Genomic DNA, 26,890 nt, shown 5'->3' with positions numbered 1-26,890 from the left:
TAGCTTATTGTTGTGCTGCTGGAAAGGCTCGCGGATGTGAAGATGACCAAATAAAGGAGAAGAAAAATGAGTTTATTATTGGACCATGCTGCGTGTCTTGTGCGTGGGCGCGCGTGAGATGCGTGTGAAATACCATATGCAGTGCGGATCCGGGATAAATGGATGCACGTACGGTATGCAAATATGTAGAGTCACCGATCGCTTTGTTCGGATGCGTAGAAGTAAAGCAAAGCAAAGCAAGGATGAAGTGACACTGCGAAAGGGAAGAAATAATAATGAAATTCAAAAAAAAATCCAAGAGAAAGGTAAAGAGAGCTAGAATACGTACATTACCACATTGTGTTATTAAGCGCTAACGCCCAGCCTCAAGCACGAGGAAGAAGCTTTGGTTGTTGGTACACTAGTACAATCTAACAGGCATTCCAGATAAAATAGGTGTAAGAGAGTTTGATCCACAGGAACGAATGAATGCCAAGACTAAGAATGTAAGAACGGAGGGAACAACACGAGTCTGGCGGCCTACAGGCATACAGACGTCTTACTTCTGCTTAACGGGTTGCTGGGAAGGGCAACGTGTAGGCTAGACACCTCTTTAGATTCTTATTCGGACCCAGAATGCATTGGATGTAAATTTGTAATAATAGAGAGCCCTGTTGATTTTCATTTCATTTTCGAAGGCATACACGTGTATTTTATATTTTGCACAAACGGACATTAAGCATAGAAGTAAGTGTCTATGAAAGATTGATGAAGCATCACATGGATGATCGAGGTGGTGGTGGTGATTAAGTGGGCAATTTACTTGGACAGATGTGTGGAAATTAATAGAGTGTGGATGCCATGCACTTGTACAAGTCTTACTATGATAATATTTCGGAGTAAACATGCAGATGGAAGGATTACAGTGTAAGTGTGTAAATAACCAAATAACTATATATATATATATGCATGAACTACTCAGGATTGACAATTTAACATACACCCTACAAGGCCCTGTGTATTAAAGTAAACTAAGAAGCTTATTAGCATTGCAAAATAATAAAAACCTGACAGACAGTAGACCTAACCTGGTAAAGTCAAAACATACTATGTCATTAGAGCTGTCTGTAAAGTATGAAATACTCTTATTACTGGCATTTGATTTGCATACCTTGATTGGATATACTGACATCAAATTATTAAATGTTTGTAATGAGATACTATCAGTTCCAGACAGCCGAAATATCCGTTGTGTTAATGAGTAAGCTAGTTTACTAGCTTCTTAAGAATATCTAGGAGACACACGGACAAGGCGGGAAACACAAAAGAAGTCCAGGATATGTCCATGCGTCCGAACACCCGAAAACCTCGCGTTCACGTTGTAGCAGCCGTCTCACAGGTGTAGGATACCTTCTTGAGTTCTTTTCCGCTTTGTATGCATACAGCCTAGCCTGTTCAATTGTCCCGACCCTACAGGAGAAGTTGTGAAGTTTTGACACGATACCCGGGCGAGAGACACGAAGACAGAAGAAAATATCCAGCGAAGCCGGACAGTAGCGGAATGAAACGTTTCTTGCTTCGGCCGTGTTTCTTCTTTTCTCATCCGACGGTGAGGGGTGGTAGACCTTCCGCTGCCAAGCTAGTCGTGATGAAAGCACATCAACGAGATGTTTAGCTGCGAAACCCTTAACAATAGCAATTATAGATAGAACTATACATCGCTGTTAGAAGAATGATCCTGATTTACAACAGTATTCTGTATTGATCATCTGAATTCTCGAAACACAACAATCATTTTTATTATCAGCGATCGACGAAGCGAAGCACACACTCTCGATTTAGTGATCGCCGATCATCCCCGTTTCATACGTATCTCCATCATGCTATCTTTTGGTTCACCTGCTCACCTGCTGTATCAAAACTGGATTCGGTAAAGTGCGATATGGGTCTCTTTACTGAATTGACTGACCCTCCATGCATATATCGCGTGCTTGCGTACGCATTTATCTTGAAATAGCAATGGTCTATTCATCTCGGCCAGGGTCAGGACTCACGAGGACTCAGGGGATAACAGGGTAAATGCAAGGCAAGTAAGGCACACAGCGTAACCTTGTATACCCCTTAATTGTGCTTACTTATAGCTGCTGTATCAATCACACAGCTGTCGAAGGCTATTCAATGGTAAATGAGTAAGGAGACACGCTTTGTGGATGCTTTGAGGCAGTAAATAAACCCGGACATTAATAATAATCGACTGGGCTACAACATACGGAGCTGGGATGGTAGAATCGAAGAACACGGTGCTCAAAAAGTAGGCCAAGACGGTCAAGCAATGCAAGCATGTATGGCGGAAAAGACCAAAAGGAAGGATAAGAAGAGAGCCGGATAAGAGATAAAGAAGGACAAATAATTGTGATCGTCGAAACGACCGCAATAAGGAGGTTGTGTACTTATCATCCGGCGTAAGCGCGGTGGTGTGGCAATCCCAGGCGGGTACCATGGAGAAGCCACCCATCCAAAGAGAATTGAAGGTTGGTATCATCATCGTGAAGCAGAATAGAGGGGCACGGGAAACACGAAACAGGAGCCCGCCAAGGACACCCTAGGTCTTTACAAGACAAATTAGGCGCTGTAAAACTACAGCTCTGATGAAGAAGCAGTGTCCGTAACAAAGATGGGGCGGCAAGTAAAACAACATTAGCGACATGGAAGCATGATGATGTAAGGACGGGGATATCAAAAATGCAGCAACACCGTGTATGAGACTTGAGGATTGCAAATATAGATAATGAGTCAAGGATGATGCAAGGTCCGATTGTGTCTGTATATCTGCCATATCGGAATACAGTTAGTATCAAGCGCCCAAGTGTGTGATTCTGCTTACCAATGCACAATACGCTGGGAAAAACTTAATAGCAACATGGCATCCTCAACGCGAGGGGCATCGGTAGAGGATGTCGAAGAAGTGCTCTTTGACGAGTGCGGTGGTATCGGTAAATCGTCATTCGAACCGGTGAGAAATCCGACGTCCATGCGTCTTCTCCCAGTCGTGCGGGGAGCGGGAGGTGGAGTAACGGCTTCTTCGTAGTCTTCCTCGCTACCCCCATCGGAATGCGGTTGATGATGCTGTCTCCCGTAATAGCGTCCGCCGTCCAATTCCATATGCTCCACATCACCATCCACGGAAACCGATGAAGAAGAATAGGCAGATGGGAACAGAGGCGTGCTAGCCCTGGACACGGGTGCCGAATCGTCGTAGTCCATACTTTCGTCTCCATCCTCGGTATTTGCCTTCTGCGCACGCTTTCTTGCCGTCTGACGGAGATTACGGAACCAGTTTGTCACTTTGCCAACATCCCTAATTTGACGTAGTAATGATCAGCGGTGATAAATAAAGATTTGATTTATGGGCAAACATACATTCCGATTTCAAGTGCCAGCGCACCTCTTTCCTCGATTGACGGGTTTGCCGTTCTCGCGAAAAGCTTCTTCAACGCTTCCAGCTGATGTGGCTCAGGCCGGGTTCTTCGGGGTCTTGTCAAGGGACCAGGGTTCCCTTGGCGTCGCTGCGGCGCTGTCAAGAATGGTCTATAGCTATCGTGCGCTTGCATCTGAACAAGGGGCGCAGCACGGGCGGCGGGGGCGTGCGAAGGCATGGGTGCAGATAACGAAGGATGGGACGCGGCCGGGGGAAGTGTCGGATAACCGCGTGGTTCCGCGTGTCTACTGAAGCCACCGAACTCATTGGCGCCGAAGTCATTATGTGTAGCAGCGCTTTGTACCGAGTGGGAATCTGTTTCCTGATCCTCGAGTCTTTTCTTCATGACGGAGCGCATATTTTGAAACCAGTTTGTGACACTTTGATACCTCCTGGAAACAACCCTGAAAGTCAGCAACGGATCAATGTCTTAATGCGTCAATGATGAGCACATACATCCCAATTCTGTTGCCAAGTGCCTCGCGCTCCTCCCTAGAGGGATGTGTATTGAGTTTGAAAAGTTTCTCTAGTTCCTCTCGTTGCTTCGGTGTCGGACGGATGCGCATCCGACGAGGGGCACCAGCAATCTCGCTGTCAAAGACATGTCTGCTGTCGACATGGTGTGCGTCGTTGTCGGAGGTCGGGATGGAGGGGAAGTCCGCCATGCTGAGCGGGGTGGACAGACGAGAGTAAGGACGGGACGACATGCCGTCGTACTCGTCGTCGAGTCGGAGATGGGGAGGAGGGGTGTTATATGGGTGATTAACACCCCGGGTCTTCTTTTTAGTAGCAGATCGCTTATTTGCGAACCAGGCATTAACTGCTTTCGGATCCCTAATAAAGATACATGCAGTGTCAGACATGGTCTTTGTAAGACAAGACACTGCTTATATGAAGAGCACACAAAAGAATGCAGACGAAACGAAGTTGGGAGACGAGGAGGGGGAGGACAACGGCGAGGTACACTTACATCCCGAGGTTTTCTGCGAGGGCGGCACGCTCTTCGAGAGAGGGGTGCTCGTTCTCCTCGTACAGGTTGTTGAGCGCAGTGAGCTGTATCTCGGAGTGCCGGATACGCGGCTTCTTGTCCCGGGGCTCGTCTGGTCGGATGGCCATTGGGGGTGTGCTAGCGGATGATGTGGAGCGGGCAGGCGAGTTGAGCGGATCGAGTGGGCGGGCAAGGGGCGGGAGCATACGGCAGCAGCGGGGGAGGGGAGATGGTGGTGGGGAGGGAGATGAAAGAGGCGAGTAACTTTTTTTCAAACGGGGCCTAAGAGGGTGCATTGTGCTGCTGTAATTTAGCAGAGCGTCATTATATTATGCATTACCAAATCCGCTCTGCGTAACAACAATTTAACTTTCTGCCATTCTATTCACCCATTCAGCTTTCTTCCGCACAGCACTAAATAAGTCCTTCCTCTGCCAACCATGCCCACCGAACGTCTCGACGTTGAGGACGACGCCCAGCGCGAAGCCCGGCTGAGTATGTCGTGCCAACACCCGCCTGTCGCCATTTTCCTTTTCCTGCGAAAATTCCGCTGACCATCCGCATCACCGCAATTATCTTCCCAGGGCAGCTACTGCAACGCACGAACAACAGCACTGCATCTGCATCTAACAACAACAACGATTCTTCCCCGTTGGCCGCCTTGCCAGGTCCATCATCGTTCGACTTTGGCGTATGCGAGACACATCCGGTTCAGCCTCCCACACACTGTAAGCTCGCAAGCCCATATCCGTCCTCTATCCCGATGCGCGGCTGTTATTTAATTTCCATCTTTTCCATCCATCACTAACTGACATGTAATATATATTTGTATACTACTATGCTACGCGTGTTTGCGTCATCGCTACAGTGCTGTCCCGGCTGGAAGAGTTCCTGCCCCAAATGGAGGCGGCCAACGCCGATCTGGCACACCGTATCGAGGCTCATCCCGAAAGCGTCGACATCGAGCACTTAGGGGACACCGGGCTTGGTCAATACATTGAAATGGTCCGTACCTCTCCTCAGCGAATCGGATCCCATAACACCGCATCCATGTGTATATCTATTGGCTTCCGTGATTTTTTTCTCATTACTCACCATCTTCCGGGTCCTGCATTACAGAACCTCGGCCTCGGAGTCTTTGATGTGCGAGGTCGGCATCCGTCGGGCGATATAGGGTTTGCTAATACTGCGACCAGTAGTAGCTCAAGCTCTGTCTCTGCCACCTCCTCATCGGGCACCTCGTCCAGTTCAGAGTCAAACGGCTCTGACTTGTCGGATGATGACACCGACGACTTACTACAGGAGCGCGGCGCCGATTCCGACCCCGATGCGTCACCCTCCGTCATTCCCGGCATGCTCCCCCTTTCTCAGTCTAGCTCTTCATCTCCATCAGCATCCGCTCATCGCCCGATGAGGCCTCTCCCAAAACGTATTACTCGTCCAAGCATCGTTGTCCTCGGCGAACAAAGTACACCTCAACTACCATCCGACAACGCCGAACACTGTTAACCATCTTACTTCCGTCATCTATCTACAAAAATATAATATTATTGTTATCTCCGCTAACTGTTGTACTATATATAAGTAATGCTAGTATAAATGCACAGCTTTAGATAAATGGACCAATATTAATATCATCAATGAATGATCAATGCGTGCCACACAAGTCCGGTCCAGGGAAGATGTAACAATGCAGAAGTGTAACTGATAGCACAGAAGCGATTAATTTCGGCGGATCAAAGATATCTACATCAGGTGCTTTCTCGAGTTTGCGGCTCTATATTCTTGATCCATGCTCCTAACGCGCCTCTGCAGGCAGGACAGATAAGAAAGTTAGACGCCGCATATCCGTTAGTGGAAAGGCTATACACATACAGGAATCCTTCATGTCGCAGGAATAATGCCCGTTTCGTCCCTTTACTCCAGAACCGGATAGCATACGAAAGCGTTGCTATTGTCGCCGCATGTCCTGTATACAAGTGCATCAAAAGTAATTCTCAGCTAAACGGTCTTCTAATCAAGGGTGAGCGGTAGTAACCATACCCCGGATGAAACAACCACCAAAGTAGATACGCTCAAGGCCGTACTTCTCCGCATTCATGTACCTATGGAAGCGAGCGATGTGACGCTGTTAGACAAGACCAAACCAAGCCTTAAATGCGACAACTGATCACGTACGCAATCTGGCCGATATTATTTGATACAGCATACAATAGACTCTTGCTGATATCTTCCGGTGCGAACGTCTGCTTCGTCTGGCCTTTCTTGAAAACTTTCCCAAACGAGCTTGCAATCATAGTTGACTTTAACCCTAATCGGCTGTAGTCCTGTCCGTATATGTCCCCGACAAGCATGTCAACCGTCGCATTGTCTCCCTTCTCTGATAAAGCCAGCATGTCTGATAAGGTGTCTATCAGAAATAAAGTTGGTTTCAGCAATGAAAAGAGTCCATACCATCGAAGGTTTGTGCCGGAGTTAGCATACTAAGCAGGCCCCAGAGAGTTCCACCCCCAAGGCTCGTTCCGCTTACACGCTCAAACTTCCCGTCCTCGTCGACCTTGATTATTGATACACCAGAACCGATGTTGACTAGTAAGCACGGTAATTGCGGTGTAGGATTACCCTCGAATGTCACGGCGTATTGCGGCGGATTCGCACTCGGTCGCTCAAGAGGAACATCACCGGATGAATTCGTAGATACATTTGGAATCTCCTGCTGTTGTCCATGTGTCGGTCTCGACACTTTCTGCACCAGCTCATCGGAGAAATAATAGACTTCATCCGGAATGAGCGTGATAAACTTCAACCCCTCAATTAAGCATTCCATCTCGTCCTCGCTCCGTACCTCTACACCGAGTGTCTCGCTGAATAATTCGTAGAATCTGTGTGCACCACCGCCTGTTGCCATGATTTTGACGCCCTGGCGCATCTCTTCAATCGATACACCATTCACTTGCGCAGACCGCTCAATGAGCGTCTGGATGAACTCAACGCATTCATGAATATTATCCGTCTCAAAACGCTCGAAATTGAGCGAGCCGCCAGGGAAATGTCGTAAAGATGCCCGCCGGACTAGCGTATCCCGAAGCATTTGCTGTTCCTCGTCATTTGTTGACGGTCCGCCGAGTACATGGTGTCCGTTGTTAGCTGACTCCAATACAAGCGGTGTAAGTGCTCCATTGAGCCTTTTCACGGGACTTGGATTTTGTGATTCTTCGCCGGAGGAATGAGAGGACGGCGTTGTGAAGCCGCTGGGGACGCTACTCCCGTTCGTAGCTACAATGGATGGAGACGCTGGTGGCTCCGGTGAACGAGTGAAGTAAATGACCTTTGCTAGTGAACCGCCAACCTAAGGAACTAGAATTAGCATCCCTATGCTGTTCGATATGTAAGATAACTACGCACGTCGACAGCAATATGAGACACCGGTTCAATGTGGTTAGGTAGATAAATTCCTCTACTGTCCCTCGTCTACAAATCAACGAAAATGTAAGTTAAAGCGAGTTGCAAACGCTAAGTGACAGCACCAACGAACCTCTGGGGACTCTTCGTCCAAAATGACCGCTCCACGGGTATCGACATGGATTACCCGGGCGGTCGGGAGAGTCGGTGTGCTTGAGGCCATGGAACAGGGGAGAGATTAAGGGGCAGAGAGAGCAGGGAAGGAAGGAGGAGAGAAAGCTTTGAAGGAAAAAGCATGAACGAGAGTTACACGGGCATGGTAAATAACGGGATCGGAACACTTTGTGCTATGCTGAGTGTGTTGGGGATGGATGCATATGGCCCACTAATGGCACTATGGCCACCCGATGCCGTCTCCAATCGCCGCTCGTCGCTTACCTCACTCTCCGTCTTCCCGCTAGACAACTACACAACTCGAGTTATTATTATTTTTCTGCTTCGTGCGGTGCAGTAAAGCAAGGATACGGTTTCAGGACAAGTAAACGAAATGGGTTTTATCAAGCTTTTTTGTTCCGAGTGCACCAATACCTCGACAATTCAGTGTCGCACGACGTCGGGCGGCTCAGGAGAAATTTCATGTGCTCTAATCAAATTCCCACTATGCATGGAACCAAGCACAGAAAAGACGTTGCCACTCTCACTCTGCTGCACAAAAACTAGCATCAAACTCCCGTCAGGCCCGGCACATGAACAGGTCTACGTTCAACAAGGAGCTCCACAAAGTATTACAATCTAAACTAGAGAAGACACGATCAAAGTGGTTTACCCGCCAATAGCTGCCACGACCAAGTTGCAAGTCTCTGCCCTTTCCGCGCGGACACCCAGTTCCAAAGTCACGCCAGCACTGGATGAATACGTCATTCGACAGCGAACTAGAACTTTCCCTCCGCCGCCAATCACCAGACCTGACAGTTGCAGAGTGTGCACAGATGTCGAGGATGGGTTCTCCGTTCCGCCAAGTGCCTCCATGTTCAGAATTTCGATGATTGAATCGCATGCAGCTGCAAAGCAAGGGAATCAATAACCTCGAACAATACGAGAGTGCAAATAAAGCAGACTCACCTTTTATGCTCTCCATTGCTGATAATGCAAACGTTTCCGTTGCTGTTGCTCCAGCACGTAGACGATCCCATTCAGCAGCAAACGATGCATAGCTAGGAATGATATAATCTCCACCGGGCGCGAGTTCGACCTCTTCAAGTTGGTATTCATCTTCATAACCCTCCTCTTCCGGCTCGCCACTCGAGGGATCGACCTCCTTGCTGATGAATTTGAGAATGCATTGGAAGGACGCAACAGCATATTCTTCTGGTGAATCGCGCGCGAATGATACATAGACGATGCCCGGAGAGGTAGCTTGAGCGAGCGAGGGTATAGGGATGATGAATTTTTCTGTTAACCCAGAGTCGGCCTGGGGCTGCATAATAACTGAGACCTGCTCAAGTACAGTATCTGGCATTGTATTCGACACGTTGAACTGTAGAGTAAAAACCATCAGTAAAATCTTACACATTAATGAGAACGACAAAGAAACCTACCTGGAAGACAACATATTCCTTGAAGATATGCTTGACGCAAGAAACCTGGTATTCAGTCTCACTTTCAGTGAGCTGAGCGGGTTTAGTACTACTATTAAGCACTGGTCCATAATCAGCAAACTCTGGCACTTCGGCCAGTTGCTCTGCATATGCTGATCGAGTTTCTGCATCAGTACGAGGTGGAGGTGTAGCTGCTGCTGGTTTAGCAGAAGGTGCGGCAATAGTGTCCAGAGTGCTTGGACCTGACAAGAAATGTCAGTGAATTCAAAAGCAGAAATAATCGACGTTGACATACGTGCGCTCTCTTTAGCCGCCTGTTCGCGACTAATCTTTGGTATATTGTCAAAGCTGAACGGCTTTGTTGATGCAGAAGGGTCCTTGACATATGAGACGAGGTTTGCCTCGAGAACAGAAAGTGAAAAGACAGAATCTATTTCCACAGTAAGAAAATATGATGGCAAGGAAAGAATATATTTGATGCACCTTCTTTAACGTACGTCTGTGCCAGCACCTGTTCATCCAAGACTTTGAGATAGAAAGCAGCACGGTCCCGGACTTCATCGTCGACGTCCTCTAAGCATCTAATGACATGTGAGCGACATGGCTCGACATCAGCTACAGGCACGACATACCTATTAAGGAGGACACGTATGCTCTTCTGCATGGATGAGTCTGCCACATTGACACCAAACTTCGCCAGGCTTGACACGGCCGCAGCGCGTACTATCGCATTTTCAAGTACGACACGGTTGTATATGTAACGAATGAATTTCGCTGGTTGTGGCATTTTCGGTCCCTCAATCCCGAGTAGATGGAGAATACGGACGGACAACTTCGTAAACTCGCAATCTTCAATGAATTCGCAAAGATGTGATAGCGCCTGCTCCTTGCATTCGGAGATAAACTTAATCATGTCAAAGATTGCCTCCACAACGGCACGCTTGAAGTCATAGCCGCCTTCGTCCCTTAGAACACCAGAGAGGAATGACAACATGGCAGCTTGCTTCGCGGGGAACTTGAGACACAATGACCGGATGGCATCAACCACAATGACCTTGAATTCATCACTGATTTCGGTCATAAATCCAGAAATTTGTTTCATAAGTCGATCCACTGATGCTTCCGTGCCGGTCTTCATTAATGTGAGTAAACGTCCACTTCGAACGGAACTGTCCACGCACCTTCAATAATGTCGTGATTGCATACGTTGCGATGCTCCTATTGGGATCTGAGATGAGATGCTCCATCTCAACGTTGCACGTTGCCACACTTCCAGGATGGGTGAGTGCCAGGCTAGCTAATGTCCGAATTGCAGCGAATTTTAATGTCGTCTTGGGTGAGCTCAGGCATAGTTGGAGAACTGATACGATCAGTTAGCGGGTGTATCAGCACTAGCGTACAGATGTCATCTCACCAGAGATAGGTCGAATCAACTGTTGTCCTGTAACGTTTTTCATCTCGCAAATGGCACGAGCAGCCTCGATATTGACCATGTCGCTCTTGTGACGAAGCCAACCTTCAAGCAACTCGAACATTTGTTTTTGTACACTAGCAAGACCGTCAACACAATGTCACGAAAACGGGGTAATGGACATACTTGGGATCTTCGTCCATAACTTTGGCGGCATAACGAATCAACATGCACAAAGCCATTGCATTTTTGAGTGTTGTGCCCGCGCCTGATTTTCCACCGCCCAGTTGCTGTATCATCTTTGTCACTGCCATCCTGTCTTGCTGTCGAATAAGATAAAGCAAGCCAAGAGCGTGGTATTGAGTAATGTAGCTCGTCGATGGGATAGGCTGGTATGAACTGTTTTGTTGTGATGAAGAACCGAAGCCGAGATACGAGCTGCCACCCAGCGAGCTACTGAAGAGATTTGACGAGCTCTTTGCATTGACAGCTTCTTGTGCCTCGTTTGCCCAACGTTTTACAACATCTTTTGCAGAGAGGAAGAGATGATACGACGATACAAGTGCGGCAGAAGAAATCGAAGGATTGCGATCGACGATAGCTGCCTTGAAGAAACGTTCAACACCTTGTGCCATTGAAGGCTGAGAGTTCGGGTAATAGCGTCAGCTCTCGACATCATCTGTTATAAGGCATAAGGATACACACATCAATTATACGACATAATGCTCGAATAGCATTTGGCCGGTAAATGACCTCTGAGTTAGGTTGCATGTCCTTCATGATGCTACTCGTCACCATTATGACATCCTCAGCTGTCGCAGCAAGCTCCTTGATAGCCAGATAAACAGCCTGTCGAAGTGCACTCTGCAACAATTGCAATGATTTATTTCAGTGAAAGTGATATGGAAAGCCAGAAGACCTCTCACGTCTTTGTGCTGAAACAGCTTTGTTACACCAAAGAAGAGCGTCGTTGCCTCCTGTGTGCTGAACGTTTCTCCAACATATAGCAGATAGACAATTTGTGCCAGCAATGCTCTACATTTTCGAGGGCTAACGGGCGACTCGTTGAAGACACGGGCTTCTTGGATTACAGTTGTCTTGTTGTGATAATACTGATTGATACCACTTTCGTCGTCCTTCTTTATAGATGCCATGCCTAACGGGCAGACAACGAGCAAGGACCAGAGGTCGAGGGACAACTTGTTCAAAAGTGAAGTCGGCCATCACCAGAGGACGCGACGTGTCCTAACACGGATTACATAATACTACATTTATACTTATAACCTCTTTTAATGAACTTTATGAAATTTCAGTCGACATATTTCGTGTATGTAAAAACCTATCCGGCATATAAACTCTTATTGGAAGTACTCTACGTACATACGAGGGAAGCATGTCCTTCAAGTCAAGGCATGATAGGAACGTGGGTTTCGCATCAACGTAGGTAAGATGGAAGATATTCTGATAACGTCAGTCGAATCTACTCGTGCTCGTAGAATAAATCGTCCCGCGAGCACGACGCCCTCTCCCATCACCTCGCCCTTAGCCTACAATCGACATACGTCGATGTTCAGATGACCAAGGTGGGGAAGGGAGGAACACAATTCCGGAATGAGCAGGGGAAGCGAAGAGAGACGGTACACGAGGGGGATGTAACGAGGGACATGAAAACACACATATATACATATACCAGGGAGAACGTGGAGGACCAGGAAAGCACGGTGAGAACTGCTTCAAAGAGGGCAAGGGGTTGGAAAGTTTGGGCGCTAGGAATGGATAGGAAAATTAAGCGATAGGAATGACGGCCACCTCTTCCTCAACAGTAGAAGTAGGGGTAGCCTGAAAAGAAACAGCGTCCGTTGAAAGATAATCACTCGTTAAGCACCTCGTTCGCGGGTTAATCGGAGACAAGAAAGCGCGGTCCCCGGCAAAGGGGGAAAGGATCACTACTCGTACGCAGTGGATGTACCGCGAAAATCGTGTTTGCGTCGATGCTAATTTCGAGGCCCGAAGGGAGCGCTGGCATGCTCTTACTCCCAACAAAAAATCGACCATGACAACCCAAGCTCTGAATTAACTGTGGCGAGCCCGGTTGTCACATCCACCACGAACCCGACTGAACCCTGACGCACGAAGAACATTGAACGACGACGGCCAAGGACACGAACTACCCGAACAATCATCTACACCATCAACATGTTCGGCTATTCTCGGCATGACCGCAGCCAATGAAGACAAGGACACATTCCGCTTCAATCACCATATCTCATCACGACCTCTACGCTGTGCACTAGCAGCCTGCTGCTGTCTCGTCTGCGAGCGAAGCCTACAATGCGGTTAGCTACCGCGATGGCTGAGAAAGTGAAGGTCTCACATTCTGTCACTGGCTCTCGGTTCACCCTCATCCTCCTGAACAACCTTCCTGCGACCCTGCGGGGCCTTTCCACTAGAACCTGCTTCATCCTGTGTGGTCCTCTGAACGCTCCAGTCAAATACGTAATCGTACTGGTAACCTTCTCGGACGAAGAGGTCCCGGAAAAGCTTGCGAAGGTATGAGTAGTCGGGCTTGTCGTCGAAGCGGAGTGCACGGCAATAGTTCAGGAAGATACCAAACTCATTGGGGAAACCGCGGCAAAGAAGATCGGTGGGCGTTGTCATCTTCTTTTCCATGATGCGGTCGTACTTCTGCTTCTTGGTGGCAGCCTTCAGGCCCTGCCAGGGAAGTGCACCTCGCAAGAAATACATCAACACGTAGGCAAGAGACTCCAAGTCATCACGACGAGCCTGTTCCACGCCCAAGTGTGTGTTAATAGATGTGTAACGGGCTGTACCAGTGAGGTTCTTATTCTCCCTGTACGGAATGTGCAGGTGAGTCTTCGGGTCACGGAACTTCTTGGCAAGACCAAAGTCGATGACATTGACTTGATTGCCACGCTTGCCAATGCCCATCAAGAAGTTATCGGGCTTAATATCACGGTGGATGAAGTTGCGAGAGTGGATGTACTCTATACGCGAAATCTGAAAAACAATACAGTTAAGTAAACAAACGGTATGTACGTAAAATACTTTGATGAATAACGAACCAACTGGTCGGCTAGCAAAAGGACAGTTTTCAGGCTAAACTTGCGATTGCAGAAGTTGAAAAGGTCTTCCAAGCTCGGCCCGAGGAGGTCAAGGACCATCGCATTGTAGTCGCACTCTGTGCCGAACCATCTAACGAAGGGTACGCCTACGCCACCGGCAAGAGTCTTGTACACCTTCGACTCGTACTCGAGTTGGGGGTGCTTCGCCTTGACCGATTCAAGTTTGATGGCAACCTCTTCACCCGAGATGATGTTGATACCCAGATAAATGTCACCTAAAGGAATAATGTAAGATGGTCGACGGACTCCCAGGAGCAATGGTACGCACCAAACGATCCTGAACCGATCTTCTTCCCGAGGCGATACTTCCCGCCAACGCGAAGATCCATTTTCGGGGATGTATTGTCCGTCGTGGTGGGCAGATGTTAAGTGGGCTATAAAACGGTAGTAAAAGTGGGGGTCAAAGGCTGAAAGTAAACGGTAGATGATGTGGGAGAGGTGGATGTGAGGAGATCGAGCGGAGAGGGGCGGGGACGAAAGGGGGGGGGGGGTGATACACAGGCTGACACGCTGTTAAGTCTGCGAAGGAGATGCGAAAGCCCGCTTTATAACTGGCAGACGCACGTCTTCGGATCAATGGGTGAAAACACAGACTAGGTGGCCGAGGCCACACTGCCTGGCAAGTGGGCCGCTTTGTACTCGCCTCCCCAAGGACACATCAGCGCGTGGCGACCTTAAGGCAAAACCCTCCGCCCAAAAAGAGACAGAAAATCAGCAGGAAAGGAAAGGAACTCACTAAGGGCTAAAAAATGGTAGGGATGGATACTGAAAAGAGAAGAGGGGAGAGAGGAAGAGGAGAGGAGATGGGACGAGATGGGGGTTTAAGTCAACGAGTGAAGAAAGGAGGCAAGGCCAGTGGGAATGCAGTGCCACAACGTGACGTTAGGACAATACGGGGCATGCCTTACACTCTTTTCGGGCTCTTCTCTCTTCTTACTCTTGTAATATCATCAGTCAGAAATGCACATTACTAGTACTAGCCGTGAGTCTCTTCAAAGATAGCACAAGAGCGCGTGGCATCTGCGCGATATCCTGGCTCTTATTTGCATGTTCAGGTGCTATGTGACTAATCGTAGTAACTACATGCTCTATCCATGCAACTGGTTCCTCGATTCCGTCCACCTGGCCTTTGTCACGCACAGATACCGAGGTCCTTATTTGATTTCATAACGGTTCTGCTACTCCGACGTCGAGGAGCAGAAACAGACACAGTTTAATATTCCCACCTGCCCCTTCATCTCCATCTCCTTCGATTTCCAAGGACCCACTGATGCTGCGACTCAGATAACTGAAAGAGTGGCGCAGTCGTCATCAAAGTGGACTCCCGAAGGCTGTAAAACCGAGCTGCCTTGTGACTCGATTACCCTGCGGTACTTGCCAACTGCCACGTCCCACTTTCAGTACTTACCTCATGCAACCTGGAAGCGTCTCGAAAGACGGCCGTTTTGGTCAACTCCTCCCCGCATGTCAATGAAGATGTCTCCAGCACTAATGAGTCTGTTTCACCTATGCACTTGTAATGCTTTGAAGCGTAAGACTTGCACTCGAATGCACCGAAATCATCGGCTTACAGGTACCTGCACAAGAACTACTGCTGCTGGCATCACGCCATGTTGATTATCGAATGGAATCCGGAAGCCTTTTTGGTCCCGATGCGGGTGTCCTCAGTCAAAATATTCCCATCATCTCTTCTTCGGATGCCGTCCCGCTACTGATGCACCGGTGCGCGCTACAAGATTTGGGCTAATCTCCGGACTTCCGTACAGGATGGCCAAATGAGGCGGATTTGCAATGGCAGTCGACATGGCGGTTTCAGACGTCACCGTGGTCCATCCCGCGTCGAAAGGTGTTATGTGACGTCCTATGCATCCCTCACATCACAGAGATAAACGTAAACATTATTGGTGTGGTGTACATTGGAATTGTCCCTTATGACGTGTAGTGGAGGGCCGAATGCATGGACAAAAAGAAGGGGCTCAGTTCAGTAGCTTTTCGACTCTGAGGAGCCGACTTTTGAGTTCTTGCCCTACTACAAATGATCTTTGATAGCATATCTAACAGTTACATTGTACAGTTATTCTTGTTCATTTATCCTTTATCCATTTATCCATTTATCATTTATCCTTCATTCAAGGATCAACCTTGTCCAACCACTTCTTCCTTTTCTCGAGCCAGTGCTGAGTCCTTACAGCATCTTCTGCCTCAGCACGGATGAGCTCAATCCAATTGAAACAGTTCTGACAGTTGATGACTCCGTGCATTGTACATTTGTACTTTCCACCTGCATGATAAATTGCACCCTTCTGAAAGGCGTTTATGGGCATGCGTTCCTGCAAGGCAGATGTATTAGAAGATGTTGCAAAGAACATAGATGTGCTATTAATCATACATAGAGATTAAAGGTATCCGGCAAGTCATCAAGCTTATCCGCTATCTCTATCTGGGTAACATTGCCCTCACGATAATCACAGCCACAGATATGGCAGACTTCGCTTCCGTGTGCTTGACAGAACAAGAAATTGTTGATATCTACACCCATCTTGGCTGGAGTCAAAGAACTTCTCAGGCTATACTAGTAGAAGAGTGAGCAGCTTTGCTTACCTTTGTGCAAAGTTGCAAACTTGTCGCTGTGAAAGAGAGGGTGAGAGTGATGTCGGATCAGCGCGTGAAGGTTTGATGCCACGGGACGGACTAGCACTGCCTTCCCGCAATAATAGCCATACACGCATCTTTTGCATCTTTTCTCAGTCTCCCGCATCCTCTCCCTCGCTCATCTCTCCTTCTGTCCAGCTCGACGCTCCCTTTCTTTTGCCTGATACCCGCATCAATTACGGCCTTGTCTGCCGTCCGTTCCTTCGCTCTGACAGTCCTTGACAACTGATCCATTTCGTCGATTTCCGCGTCGCCGGCCAGCCCTACTGTTTCCTATAGCTACCGCGGAACGACACACACGATGGCTTACCGCCAGCACAACGATCCTTACTATTCCAATAACAACTACAACCACCACTCCGACTATCCCCCCTCCGCCGCCGCTCACGCCTACTCCACCGATATGCCTCCCGCTGGTAATGCTGGAAATTACCATGCGCACAACGGCTACAGCGATTATGATGCGCACTCCGGGTGGGACAACAAGTCAACAAAGTCCTTCAATACCTATCACAGTGGGTACGCTGATTCGCAGGCCCACCTCAATCCGCAGTACGAAATGTCCGAGGTTGCGCCTCCTCTTCCCACAATGGGCTACCAATCAAACTATCCCCCGCACCAGCTTCGGCCGCCTATGAGTCCACAGAGTACAGGCGGGTGGTCTAGTGCAAGGGATAAGCTGCTCAAGCGACGTTCCGTCCGCCAAGTTGAGCTGTACCAGGGTAATCTTGTTCTTGATGTTCCCGTTCCATCACACATCGTTCCCAAGGCATCTGGTGGAAGCGAAGAGATGACCAAGATGCGTTACACGGCTGCGACTTGTGATCCTGAGTGAGGCGTTTCAATGTTCGTATCTTTCTTGCAGTTTTCTAACGCTGTACTAGTGATTTCATGCGACAAAAATACTCTTTGCGCCCCTATCTCTACGGGTATGCTTGATATGTTATGTTTTCTTTGATCGCCGATCTGATTGAAACATTTTGATAGTCGACAGACGGAGCTCTTCATAGTCATGACCATGTATAATGAAGATGAAGTTCTGTTTGTCAAGACTATGAATGCGTAAGAATATAATATCGTTGGATTTATTCAAGTGTTGATATATCGTTTTCTTGCAGTGTCATAAAAAATATAGCGCATCTCTGTGGTCGTACAAGGTCAAAAACATGGGGTCCTAATGGATGGCAAAAAGTAGTCGTGTGCGTTGTTTCCGATGGACGTAACAAGGTCAACAAGCGCACACTCCACGTTCTGGCTTTGGTGCGTTTGATACACTCCTAATCTGCTGTTATCGCTAAGTAGTCGTTTAGATGGGGTGCTATCAAGAAGGTATCGCCAAGGATTCAGTCGCTGGAAAAGATGTTACAGCCCATATCTTCGAGTAAGCATAAATTGCCTATGTTTAGTTATGGAGGCCGACATCTTCAAAAGATACACTTCCAATGTGGTTGTATCAGAAGCGGGTGAAGTCTCGTCTGGTGCTTGTCCAGTGCAGATTATATTCTGCCTTAAAGAACAGAACAAGAAAAAGCTCAACAGCCACCGCTGGTTCTTTAATGCCTTTGGCCCTCTTATTCAGCCTCACGGTGAGCCAGTCAACTCGTTGGAGAATCATCTCTTTGAACACTATTCCTCTTCACAGTCTGCGTCTTGCTGGATGTGGGAACTAAGCCGACAGGAACATCTATTTACGAGTTATGGAAATGTGAGCAACAGATTTACCCATATTGAACCCGTGTCTTATCTTTTACACGATAGGCTTCGATAAGAACAAGAACGTTGGTGGGGCATGCGGAGAGTAAGCGTTCTCTCCGATCTTACCTCGAATATATTTCCTGATCAACGAAAAATTTAATTAGGATCTGCGTCGATACCGGCAGAGGCTGCTCCTTGTTATTGACCAGCCCTCTCGCAGCTTCTCAGAACTTTGAGTACAAGATGTCAAACATTCTGGACAAGCCACTTGAATCCGTATTTGGGTACATCTCTGTGCTTCCAGGTGCTTTCTCCGCCTACCGCTACAAGGCGCTTCAGAATCACCCGAATGGGACAGGTCCCTTGGCTAGTTACTTTAAGGGCGAGACGATGCATGGAGGCGGAGCAAGCGGTGCGGGTCTCTTCGGTGAGTATAAATCCGTCTAGTGTTTCTGTCGGATGACCAATCGATATCTACCTCCAGAGCGCAACATGGTTAGTCTCCTTCCTGGGAAATGAATAGCTGTGCATTAAGTTTGTTTTGTTCCTCAGTACCTCGCTGAGGATCGTATTCTCTGCTTTGAAATCGTTACGAAGAAAAGAGAAGCCTGGGTGTGAGTCCTTAAAAAATTTCTCGATGAGGCGCTCTTGATAGACGATGGCCATTCATAGTCTGCGATACGTGAAGAGTGCGAAAGCAGCGACTGATGTTCCAACATCTGTGCCCGAATTCATTTCTCAGAGGCGTAGATGGCTTAACGGATCACTGTTCGCCGCCATCCATGCGACATTCCACTTTTACCGCATCTTTACGAGTGGTCACAACATCATCCGGATGTTTATCCTCTTCATCGAGTTTATTTATAATGCAATCCAGCTTGTATTTACCTGGACGTCTCTGGCAAACTTCTACCTGGCTTTCTTCTTCGTGAGTGATCTACGGTTTTCATCGTTTTTGTATTTTGACGACGTTCCTAAGTTGGTCTCCTCGGCAACGTCTGATCGCAAAACGGACGCCTTCAACTTTTTGAGTGTTGGCGCGGGTTCCAAGGTCTTTGAGATTGTCCTTAAGGTATGTGATTTTTAGTCGTTTATGTTTTGTTAAATATTCGTTCACTCACTCGCCATGTCCGTAGGTCTACATTGCGCTGCTTTTCGTTATGACTGTCTGCTCGTTGGGTAATCGGCCACAAGGCTCAAAGTGGACGTAAGTCTGAGCTTGTATACCTACCTGACAGACTTTCTGACTCCATTGTTAGTTATACCATAGCCATCTTCCTCTTTGGTGTGTGCAACATGATCACCTTGTGGTGTGCCGCTTGGACCGTTTACTTGGCCGTCCCCCACTCCGTGGATGGTTGGAAGAATATCGGACAGTCAGTAACTTTAGCTGAAGCTGTAATTGGGTGACTAAACTAATATGTACTGCAGCCTGATTCAAGTCAATGAGACTTTCAGGGACATCGTTATTTCCTTAGTTGCTACGTATGGTGAGTATGGACTTAGTTCTGAAGGACGAGTATTGATCAATTTTTTCCACTACAGGCCTTTACTTCATTAGCTCGTTTATGCATTTCGAACCGTGGCACATGTTTACATGCTTTGCCCAATATCTGTTCCTCCTGCCGAGTTGTACGTACTATGGGATGCGCTATCTTTGAGTTTGCTGACGTGTACTTCGTGCAGACGTCAACATTCTGATGATGTACTCGATGTGCAACTTGCACGATGTTACTTGGTGAGCACTACGCTGTTTCCTGTCATTGCCGAGTCTAAGTCAAATATACAGGGGAACGAAAGGTGATAACGGAGCGAGCAAGGACCTAGGAGGCGCGAAGAAGGTCAAGGATGCTAATGGAAAGGAAGTTATGGAGGTCGAGCTGCCTACTGCCAAAGAAGACGTTGACAGTTTGTGGGCTGCGAGCCAGAGTGCACTCCGCCACAAACCACCTTCAGAGAAAGAGCATCGCGGTTGGTGGTCCATTTAATCGATTCTCACACGCAGATGCTGATAAGGAAGTGGACTCTCAGATGCTGATACGAAACAGGCTGATCATGACAGGAACTCTAGGACGAACGTGGTCCTTACCTGGGTGGGAACAAATATGTGAGTTAGAATAATGAAGTGTGCGAGGGTCATGGACTAAGGAGCCATTGCAGGGCGATGATTATTTTCTTCACGTCGCAGGCCTTCCAAGATTGGGTCCAGAATACGTTCGATGTTGAGGAAGGTGCTGCCTTCAACCCATACCTTGCGTTCTTGTTCTACGCTCTGTAAGTCTGAACCAAATAATAATGTTGTCAAAATGCCATACTGAACACTATTATAGTGCCGGAATCAGTCTTATTCGTTTTATTGGAACGACGTTCTACCTTTTCCTGAGGCTTTTCGGGCACTAATTGGTCGCTGGGCGTCTGATTGTCTACTCAAGTGCTTCCACTAAGCTGTCCATTCCTTCGAATATTCCTTTGTATGGCCACAGTTACCCTGTATTTGAAGATGATGCCTTTGCGCCGAATGTCTTGATACCAGTTTACTACATAATTATATAGTTGTTATTACCAGACAATGAGTTTCACGTTTGATCAATGACGTAACTGTGATCGACAAGAACGTGCTGGTCTGTTCAGCACACATCGGGACCAAAGTTGGCTGCCTGTTGCCGTCGCGTTGTACACTGGACTTACGTTGGACTTACATGTTTCTCTTTACTTAAAGATAGCGCTGCATCGAAGGAGGCGCCGCGAACTTAAATAGCCAGTCCGGGCGTCGAACAAGTGTTGCAAAGGCTCCTCTACGTTGACCGTATTGACAACATGGACTTGCCCAGCGATCCCCAAGAGCTGCACGTTTCTACCACTCACCCCTTGTTGTCGCTGGTTGCAGCCGTATTCTGGGCTCTTCGTATGTAAATACTATCTGTTCACTTGCAGTCATCTCATAACGCTTCGAAGTATGGCTGTTGTCCTGGGCCAAGTCCCTGATTGCGTTCGCAACGATATCTGTGCCTCGATTCATCTATGCAGTCTTGTCCTATTCTCTCACATTTACTGTATGCTGTCATTCTTTCACATTCAAACCGTATATCTTACTAATCCATTGCTCGATTGCCTCGATAGCTGAACTTCTGGTCCTTCGTCATTATATTCATCGCATCAGCAGTCGCACTCAACTACTTTATTCGATTCCGTTATTTGAATGTATACTCGACACTGAAAGAACCGCCATTGGTCAGGACGGATGCTAAGGAACTCCATCCCGATGTGAATGCGACTGAAGCTCCTCCGAACTTTCATAATTATCTGGATGATTTCCTAGAAGCTGTTAGGATCTTTGGGTTTCTTGAGAAACCAGTGAGTCCTCTGTACTCGTCATGCTGTGGAAGCAAGCTTAATTGCATATCAGGTCTTCCACGAATTGGCCAGACATTTGCAGACTCGACGACTCATTGCGGGAGATAGCATTTCGTTGAACCAGGATAAAAATTTCTACTGCGTTATCGATGGTCTGGTGCAGGTGCACACTCGGACAGGTGACGCCCAACCAGAGGAGGGTTCTTGGGAAGACGGAAGTCCCAATGGATACCAGCTTTTGAATGAAGTTGGTAGTGGTGGTACCTTGTCAAGTCTCTTTACTATTCTAAGCCTCTTCACGGAGAACGTTCGGATTAGTTGGCAAGATGACGAGGTCACGGAAGTTGATACGGATCAAGACCATGCATCGACTCGTCCGACGCGAACAAGGATGCACCGTTCAGACTCTGATGTTTCTAATATTGATTTGGATGGAGTGTCAGCTTATTCGTCGCCTTTGTCGAGTCGGTCACATTCTCGGCGAAGACCGTCCGTGTCTTCATCAGGTTCAACTATTCACGGAGATGATAGTACTATTTCGTCTCCCAATGGTCGTGGAACCCAGTCATTCCGTCGTGAATCGTCGTCGTATATAGGCTGGGAAAGCCAGGCTCGGATAGTTGATAATAGTATTGTCGCTCTGGCTGTCGAAGATGCTACCCTTGCTGTCATCCCTGCTGAAGCATTTCGGCGTCTGGTGAAGCAGTTTCCTAAAGCGTCCGCTCATATTGTTCAAGGTATGTCTACATTTTACAGTATAATTGCTAGAAGAGATTATTAACTAGTGGAAAAGTGATTTTGACAAGGTTCTCTCGTGTCACTATCAATGCTGCACACAAATATCTTGGTTTAACCACTGAAGTCATCCGAACAGAAAAAGCAATTAACGAAATTGCTTGTCATCCTTTGCCTAACAGGTTCTACGAAGGTGGGGGGCTGCATGCTCTCCGACACAAATTTGACAAGCAGTCTGGGGAGGAAAGTCCCGAACCAGAACGTGATTATTTCAGTCCGATACACTCACAATCACCTTCAGAAAATGGTCCTTACCTGTCTCATGATCATGGCGTCACCGAAAGCCCTTTATCATCATCGCAGACGTCGTTGCCCCGCGAAACCTTCAACCCCAAACGTACGCATTCATCTCGGCATCTGGTGCAAGCAGGGGATCTCCACACGTCTGCAATCCTTAGTGATCCGAACCGATTTTTCCACAGGCCTTTCAGCACAACTGGTACAGGGAATTTCTTGCCTAGCCCTATAATTGGTGCAGATCATCATTTACACAATGATGACTTCGATTTGAGGGAAGAGGTCATGTCCTGTATCGCCAAGTCGATCGGATTGCGTCAACCGCCTCTGAGTGGAATAGACTCCGTGGAAGCGTCACCTGCGTTTTCCCCTGTTGGGAGTCGAAGTGGAGATGGCCATGAACGCAACCAAGGGTTCACATCGTTTGGGTCACTTTCGCTGCTTGAAACAGTAGACGATGCCTCGTCTAGCGTGACGGGCGAGTCGGCGATGGGCAGCGTGCATGGTGTTGCGGCCTTGGATAATGAAGTTGAGATATTGTATTTCGCTGCTGGCTCAACTCTTGCTCGAGCAGGAGAGCGACATCCCGGTAGGTATATTTTGTTTGATCCCTACCCTTCTCGACAGCTGATTGAAATTTGATACTGCAAGGGCTGTTTTACGTTATTGATGGAATTCTCGACATTTCTCTTCCATTGGAGGAAGATACTTCCACCAAATTGGGACGAGAGGAACGGGAGCACAAGCCAGCTGCAAAACATCGATCTGCAACCGTTACACCCAGTTCGCGTCCGGACAAATTACCTTCTGCACGGCGTAATAACGTAAATCATACCGAACGCGCTAATAACAAAGCCTCCTCCAACGAGAAACGCAGATACTTGTTTACGGTCAAACCGGGAGGCATAGCTGGTTACATGTGTTCGTCACTTAATTCTGTGATACTGATCGACGTAAGAGACTCATTGACTTCATTCTACTAGCTTCTCTTTGTGGAATCCCATCCTATGTTGACATCACTGCCAAAATGGACACATACGTGGGATTTTTGCCATATAACGCACTGGAGAGGCTTCTTGAGAAACGACCGATTGTTCTCCTAACTTTAGCGAAGAGGCTTATTTCCCTATTGTCTCCACTGGGTAATTATTCTGTCTGTAATAATAACTGACTCCGTCGCTTAACATGTGATCCCTTAGTTCTCCATATCGATGCTTCTTTAGATTGGATGCAGGTCACTGCTGGTAAAGTCTTGTGGCGACCGGGAGATCCTAGTGATAGCTTCTATATCGTGGTTAATGGACGACTCCGAGCAATTGATGATAAAGAGGAAGGGAAAGTCAAGATACTCGGTAAGTCTTTTCTATCCAGCCTCATTTCTGTTTCTCGATCACTTATTCACTTTAAAATATTTATTCTAGGCGAATATGGGCAAGGAGATCCGGTAAGTCAAATTCTACATTGATGGAGTGGAAACTTCCTGATTGATTCCAACTTTAATAGGTGGGCGAACTTGACGTTATCACACGCTCTCCACGTCGGAACACAGTCCATGCCATCCGAGATACAGAGCTTGTACGCATGCCGTTGACGTTATTTAACGCAATATCCGCTCGGTAGGCATACTTGTGCATCACGTTCATTTTCAACTCATCCAAACATCATTGTAGCAATCCTCAAGTTACATCGCAGTGAGTAGAAACTATTTATTTGCATGCATGATTGTAGCATATCTAATGACTACGCTTCACTCATCAAGACTGCTGCGACTAATCGCTTCAAGGGTTCGTAACGAGGTTGATATTTCTTCCTCCGGCCGCACAGCGAACGCAACACCCGAACTTGGATGGAACAACTTGAATCTCAAGACCGTAGCAATTATGCCTATTTCCAGGGCCATTCCGATAGAAGCTTTTGCGAAGAAGTTGCAAAGTGCCCTGGAAAGCTTCGGTGCCCCTACGGCTTATTTGAATCAAGCGTCGATAAGCCGGAGCTTAGGACGACATGCATTTACGAGGATGGGAAAGCTCAAGGTCGCTGGTTGGCTGGCTGATCAGGAACAGCGATATAGGACGGTTTTATACGTTGTTGATTCGCCTGTCAACAGCAATTGGACACAGACGTGTATCCGCCAAGTGCGTTGCTGCATTTTCTGCGTCAAGTCATATGAAAGTTACTCAATTAATCTAGGCGGACTGTGTTATGGTTGTCGGAGCCGGAGATGATCCCAGCCTAGGAGAATACGAGCGTTTCCTAATGTCAGTCAAAACGACGGCCAGAAAGGAACTCATACTGCTTCATCCGGAACGTAGTGTCGTTCCGGGAAGTACAAGAGAATGGCTGAAGGTGTGCCTTGTTTTTCATCGGGCATACATGTCATATTTATAGTGCAGTAGATCCGACCTTGGATAAGTCGACATTTCCACGTTGAACTCCCTGTAAGCGATCATCCGATTCGATGGCGGATTTAAGCGTACTCAATGTATCTTTCAGGGAATAACCTTACCGGTGGGAAAGACAATTTTAAAGGATCCGGATCCTGCTGCTGTCACTGCGCTGAAGAACCTGAAGGATAAGGTGCAAAGTGAGATCCAGAAGTTCCGCGGAGGGCGCGACATCCCTCGCCCTCAAAGACCTGCTCAGATGAGTGATTTTGCCCGGTTAGCGAGAAGAATATGCGGGAAGTCCGTCGGGCTGATCCTTGGTGGTGGCGGCGCGCGTGGACTCTCGCATTTGGTCAGATTTTTCGCCTTTCGAAACCAATCCTAATGGCTAAACTTCGTTCCAGGGCCTTATCCAAGCTATGGAAGAGCGGGGAATTCCGATTGACCAAATTGGAGGAACGAGCATTGGAGCATTTGTTGGTGGTCTTTTTGCTAGAGAAGGTGATCTTCTATCCAGCGCTGGAAGGATTAAGCAATATTGTGCTCGAATGGGCAATATCTGGCGTTTGCTGTCTGATCTAACCTACCCAATCGTTGCATACACTACGGTACGTTAGTATAAACTCCGAGTCGAATCATAAAATAATAATAGTGGTGATGTAGGGCCATGAATTCAATAGGGCTATTTACAAGGTGCGATTGACGCTTCCTTGCAGTGATATAGACATAGCTAATGGCTTAATTAGTCCTTTTACGACTTACATATTGAAGACATGTGGATACCTTTCTTCTGTAATGTAATGCACTATCACGTCGTCAAGAAATGCAGTCGAGTTTACTCAAGTTCTTCGAACAGACCACGAACATTTTGACTTCTCGCATGGAGATTCATGAATCAGGATACGCGTGGCGATATATCCGTCAGTACATTTGCCATTGTTTCTTATGCGTGTCTGAAGCTAGCTCTTCAGGTGCATCTATGACCCTTGTTGGTCTTCTTCCCCCACTCTGCGACAATGGTAATATGCTCGTCGATGGTGGATATAGTGAGTGTTAGGATACCCTGCCCAATACTTCTGACTGACCTCGCATGTATAGTGGACAACCTTCCTGTATGTTACACTGTTGCTATGACTGGTCAGCAGATGATATATATTAGTTTTCAGGTATCCACGATGCTTGCGATGGGAGCAAGCGTAGTCTTTGCATCCGATGTTGCTTCTGTAAGTGGAGTTCATTCTCCGATTGATCGCACGTTTTAAGTGAACATCATCGCCAGATTGATGATAACTCCCCGAGGAATTTCGGTGATTCCGTATCTGGTGTCTGGCTGTTTATTAACAGGTGGAATCCGTTTTCGAGTGCAAGGAAAATTCCACCTATTACGGAGATTCAGAGTCGCTTGGCCTAGTGAGTCCCCCACCCAATCTTTTCGTGATGAGTGTTGATCTTTTTTGGGTAGTGTCTCGAGTGTAAAGACATTGGAAGAAGCCAAAGCTGCACGCGGTTGCTTTTACATGCAATTGCCTGTCCAAGATGTGAGCTTGGCTCATCTAACTGAGAAATCTAGCTAATGACGCTCTATGCAGTACGGGACGATGCAGTTCAATAAGTATGAGGAGATAGAGAGGAAAGGGTATCAAGCAGCAGTGAAAATCCTGCAAGAATGGGAGGAGGATGGAAGGCTAGCGGCTGTTCTGGAAGATCTGGCAGAAGTACGAAGCCAAGGGAAACGGAAAGGTTTGAGTGCTAGAAGGAATTCGATTTGAAAAGA

At 47.5% G+C, this 26,890-nt stretch overlaps 9 protein-coding genes across 9 annotated transcripts; 3 read left to right on the top strand and 6 right to left on the bottom strand.

The window, feature by feature from the left end:
- Nucleotides 1–2,264: 2,264 nt before the first annotated feature.
- Nucleotides 2,265–4,647, bottom strand: FOMMEDRAFT_139915 (uncharacterized protein). The gene is made up of 5 exons (XM_007265300.1): nucleotides 4,428–4,647; nucleotides 3,914–4,291; nucleotides 3,400–3,849; nucleotides 2,864–3,337; nucleotides 2,265–2,808 (listed from the first exon to the last, which is right to left on the bottom strand). Coding segments are annotated over exons 1-5 (1,449 nt in total). The 5' UTR covers nucleotides 4,574–4,647; the 3' UTR covers nucleotides 2,265–2,807.
- Nucleotides 4,648–4,885: 238 nt separating this feature from the next.
- Nucleotides 4,886–5,817, top strand: FOMMEDRAFT_167086 (uncharacterized protein; the record flags this gene model as incomplete). Its single annotated transcript, XM_007265299.1, has 4 exons — nucleotides 4,886–4,940; nucleotides 5,030–5,173; nucleotides 5,314–5,450; nucleotides 5,565–5,817. Coding segments are annotated over 4 exons (588 nt in total), but the record flags the coding sequence as incomplete, so codon positions are not given.
- A 189-nt stretch (nucleotides 5,818–6,006) lies between these two features.
- FOMMEDRAFT_105920 (pantothenate kinase) lies at nucleotides 6,007–8,070 on the bottom strand (the record flags this gene model as incomplete). The annotated part of the gene is made up of 7 exons (XM_007265298.1): nucleotides 6,007–6,254; nucleotides 6,321–6,414; nucleotides 6,489–6,550; nucleotides 6,624–6,843; nucleotides 6,900–7,794; nucleotides 7,851–7,916; nucleotides 7,981–8,070. The coding sequence occupies 7 exons, from the start codon at nucleotides 8,068–8,070 to the stop codon at nucleotides 6,197–6,199; spliced, it is 1,485 nt and encodes a 494-aa protein (XP_007265360.1). The 3' UTR covers nucleotides 6,007–6,196.
- A 519-nt stretch (nucleotides 8,071–8,589) lies between these two features.
- FOMMEDRAFT_120967 (coatomer subunit gamma) lies at nucleotides 8,590–12,035 on the bottom strand. The gene is made up of 11 exons (XM_007265297.1): nucleotides 11,783–12,035; nucleotides 11,562–11,720; nucleotides 11,043–11,497; nucleotides 10,860–10,993; nucleotides 10,627–10,805; nucleotides 10,078–10,577; nucleotides 9,929–10,026; nucleotides 9,741–9,875; nucleotides 9,446–9,687; nucleotides 8,970–9,384; nucleotides 8,590–8,908 (listed from the first exon to the last, which is right to left on the bottom strand). The coding sequence occupies exons 1-11, from the start codon at nucleotides 12,008–12,010 to the stop codon at nucleotides 8,670–8,672; spliced, it is 2,784 nt and encodes a 927-aa protein (XP_007265359.1). The 5' UTR covers nucleotides 12,011–12,035; the 3' UTR covers nucleotides 8,590–8,669.
- Nucleotides 12,036–12,199: 164 nt separating this feature from the next.
- FOMMEDRAFT_145949 (kinase-like protein) lies at nucleotides 12,200–14,812 on the bottom strand. The gene is made up of 5 exons (XM_007265296.1): nucleotides 14,736–14,812; nucleotides 14,268–14,373; nucleotides 13,940–14,214; nucleotides 13,231–13,874; nucleotides 12,200–13,182 (listed from the first exon to the last, which is right to left on the bottom strand). Exons 2-5 carry the CDS (start codon nucleotides 14,326–14,328, stop codon nucleotides 13,113–13,115), a joined length of 1,050 nt encoding a protein of 349 aa, XP_007265358.1. The 5' UTR covers nucleotides 14,329–14,373; nucleotides 14,736–14,812; the 3' UTR covers nucleotides 12,200–13,112.
- A 746-nt stretch (nucleotides 14,813–15,558) lies between these two features.
- FOMMEDRAFT_154861 (uncharacterized protein) lies at nucleotides 15,559–15,804 on the bottom strand (the record flags this gene model as incomplete). The annotated part of the gene is made up of 2 exons (XM_007265295.1): nucleotides 15,559–15,662; nucleotides 15,720–15,804. The coding sequence occupies 2 exons, from the start codon at nucleotides 15,802–15,804 to the stop codon at nucleotides 15,559–15,561; spliced, it is 189 nt and encodes a 62-aa protein (XP_007265357.1).
- Nucleotides 15,805–16,128: 324 nt separating this feature from the next.
- FOMMEDRAFT_133140 (uncharacterized protein) lies at nucleotides 16,129–16,538 on the bottom strand (the record flags this gene model as incomplete). The annotated part of the gene is made up of 2 exons (XM_007265294.1): nucleotides 16,129–16,329; nucleotides 16,389–16,538. 2 exons carry the CDS (start codon nucleotides 16,536–16,538, stop codon nucleotides 16,129–16,131), a joined length of 351 nt encoding a protein of 116 aa, XP_007265356.1.
- A 245-nt stretch (nucleotides 16,539–16,783) lies between these two features.
- FOMMEDRAFT_167079 (chitin synthase 2) lies at nucleotides 16,784–20,914 on the top strand. The gene is made up of 22 exons (XM_007265293.1): nucleotides 16,784–17,482; nucleotides 17,536–17,580; nucleotides 17,639–17,713; nucleotides 17,770–17,911; nucleotides 17,962–18,032; nucleotides 18,083–18,237; nucleotides 18,294–18,356; nucleotides 18,410–18,449; nucleotides 18,511–18,773; nucleotides 18,831–18,841; nucleotides 18,899–18,960; nucleotides 19,019–19,274; nucleotides 19,326–19,418; nucleotides 19,483–19,553; nucleotides 19,606–19,722; nucleotides 19,778–19,836; nucleotides 19,892–19,978; nucleotides 20,033–20,084; nucleotides 20,136–20,317; nucleotides 20,378–20,453; nucleotides 20,507–20,620; nucleotides 20,677–20,914. The coding sequence occupies exons 1-22, from the start codon at nucleotides 16,953–16,955 to the stop codon at nucleotides 20,744–20,746; spliced, it is 2,634 nt and encodes an 877-aa protein (XP_007265355.1). The 5' UTR covers nucleotides 16,784–16,952; the 3' UTR covers nucleotides 20,747–20,914.
- Nucleotides 20,915–21,163: 249 nt separating this feature from the next.
- On the top strand, nucleotides 21,164–26,885 carry FOMMEDRAFT_83860 (patatin-domain-containing protein; the record flags this gene model as incomplete). The annotated part of the gene is made up of 26 exons (XM_007265292.1): nucleotides 21,164–21,251; nucleotides 21,302–21,399; nucleotides 21,467–21,700; nucleotides 21,753–22,437; nucleotides 22,494–23,321; nucleotides 23,384–23,515; nucleotides 23,588–23,653; nucleotides 23,716–23,874; nucleotides 23,932–24,084; nucleotides 24,154–24,176; nucleotides 24,236–24,348; nucleotides 24,403–24,423; nucleotides 24,492–24,867; nucleotides 24,923–25,078; nucleotides 25,129–25,170; nucleotides 25,226–25,468; nucleotides 25,521–25,724; nucleotides 25,780–25,809; nucleotides 25,863–25,913; nucleotides 25,973–26,036; nucleotides 26,088–26,162; nucleotides 26,215–26,228; nucleotides 26,283–26,339; nucleotides 26,396–26,526; nucleotides 26,579–26,654; nucleotides 26,706–26,885. 26 exons carry the CDS (start codon nucleotides 21,164–21,166, stop codon nucleotides 26,883–26,885), a joined length of 4,299 nt encoding a protein of 1,432 aa, XP_007265354.1.
- Nucleotides 26,886–26,890: the final 5 nt, after the last annotated feature.

The sequence above is a fragment of the Fomitiporia mediterranea genome (genome assembly GCF_000271605.1).
Source record: "Fomitiporia mediterranea MF3/22 unplaced genomic scaffold FOMMEscaffold_5, whole genome shotgun sequence".
Lineage (NCBI taxonomy): Eukaryota > Fungi > Basidiomycota > Agaricomycetes > Hymenochaetales > Hymenochaetaceae > Fomitiporia > Fomitiporia mediterranea.
The sequence above is the reverse complement of the archived record's forward strand: the minus strand, read 5'-3'. Positions and strand labels throughout refer to the sequence as shown.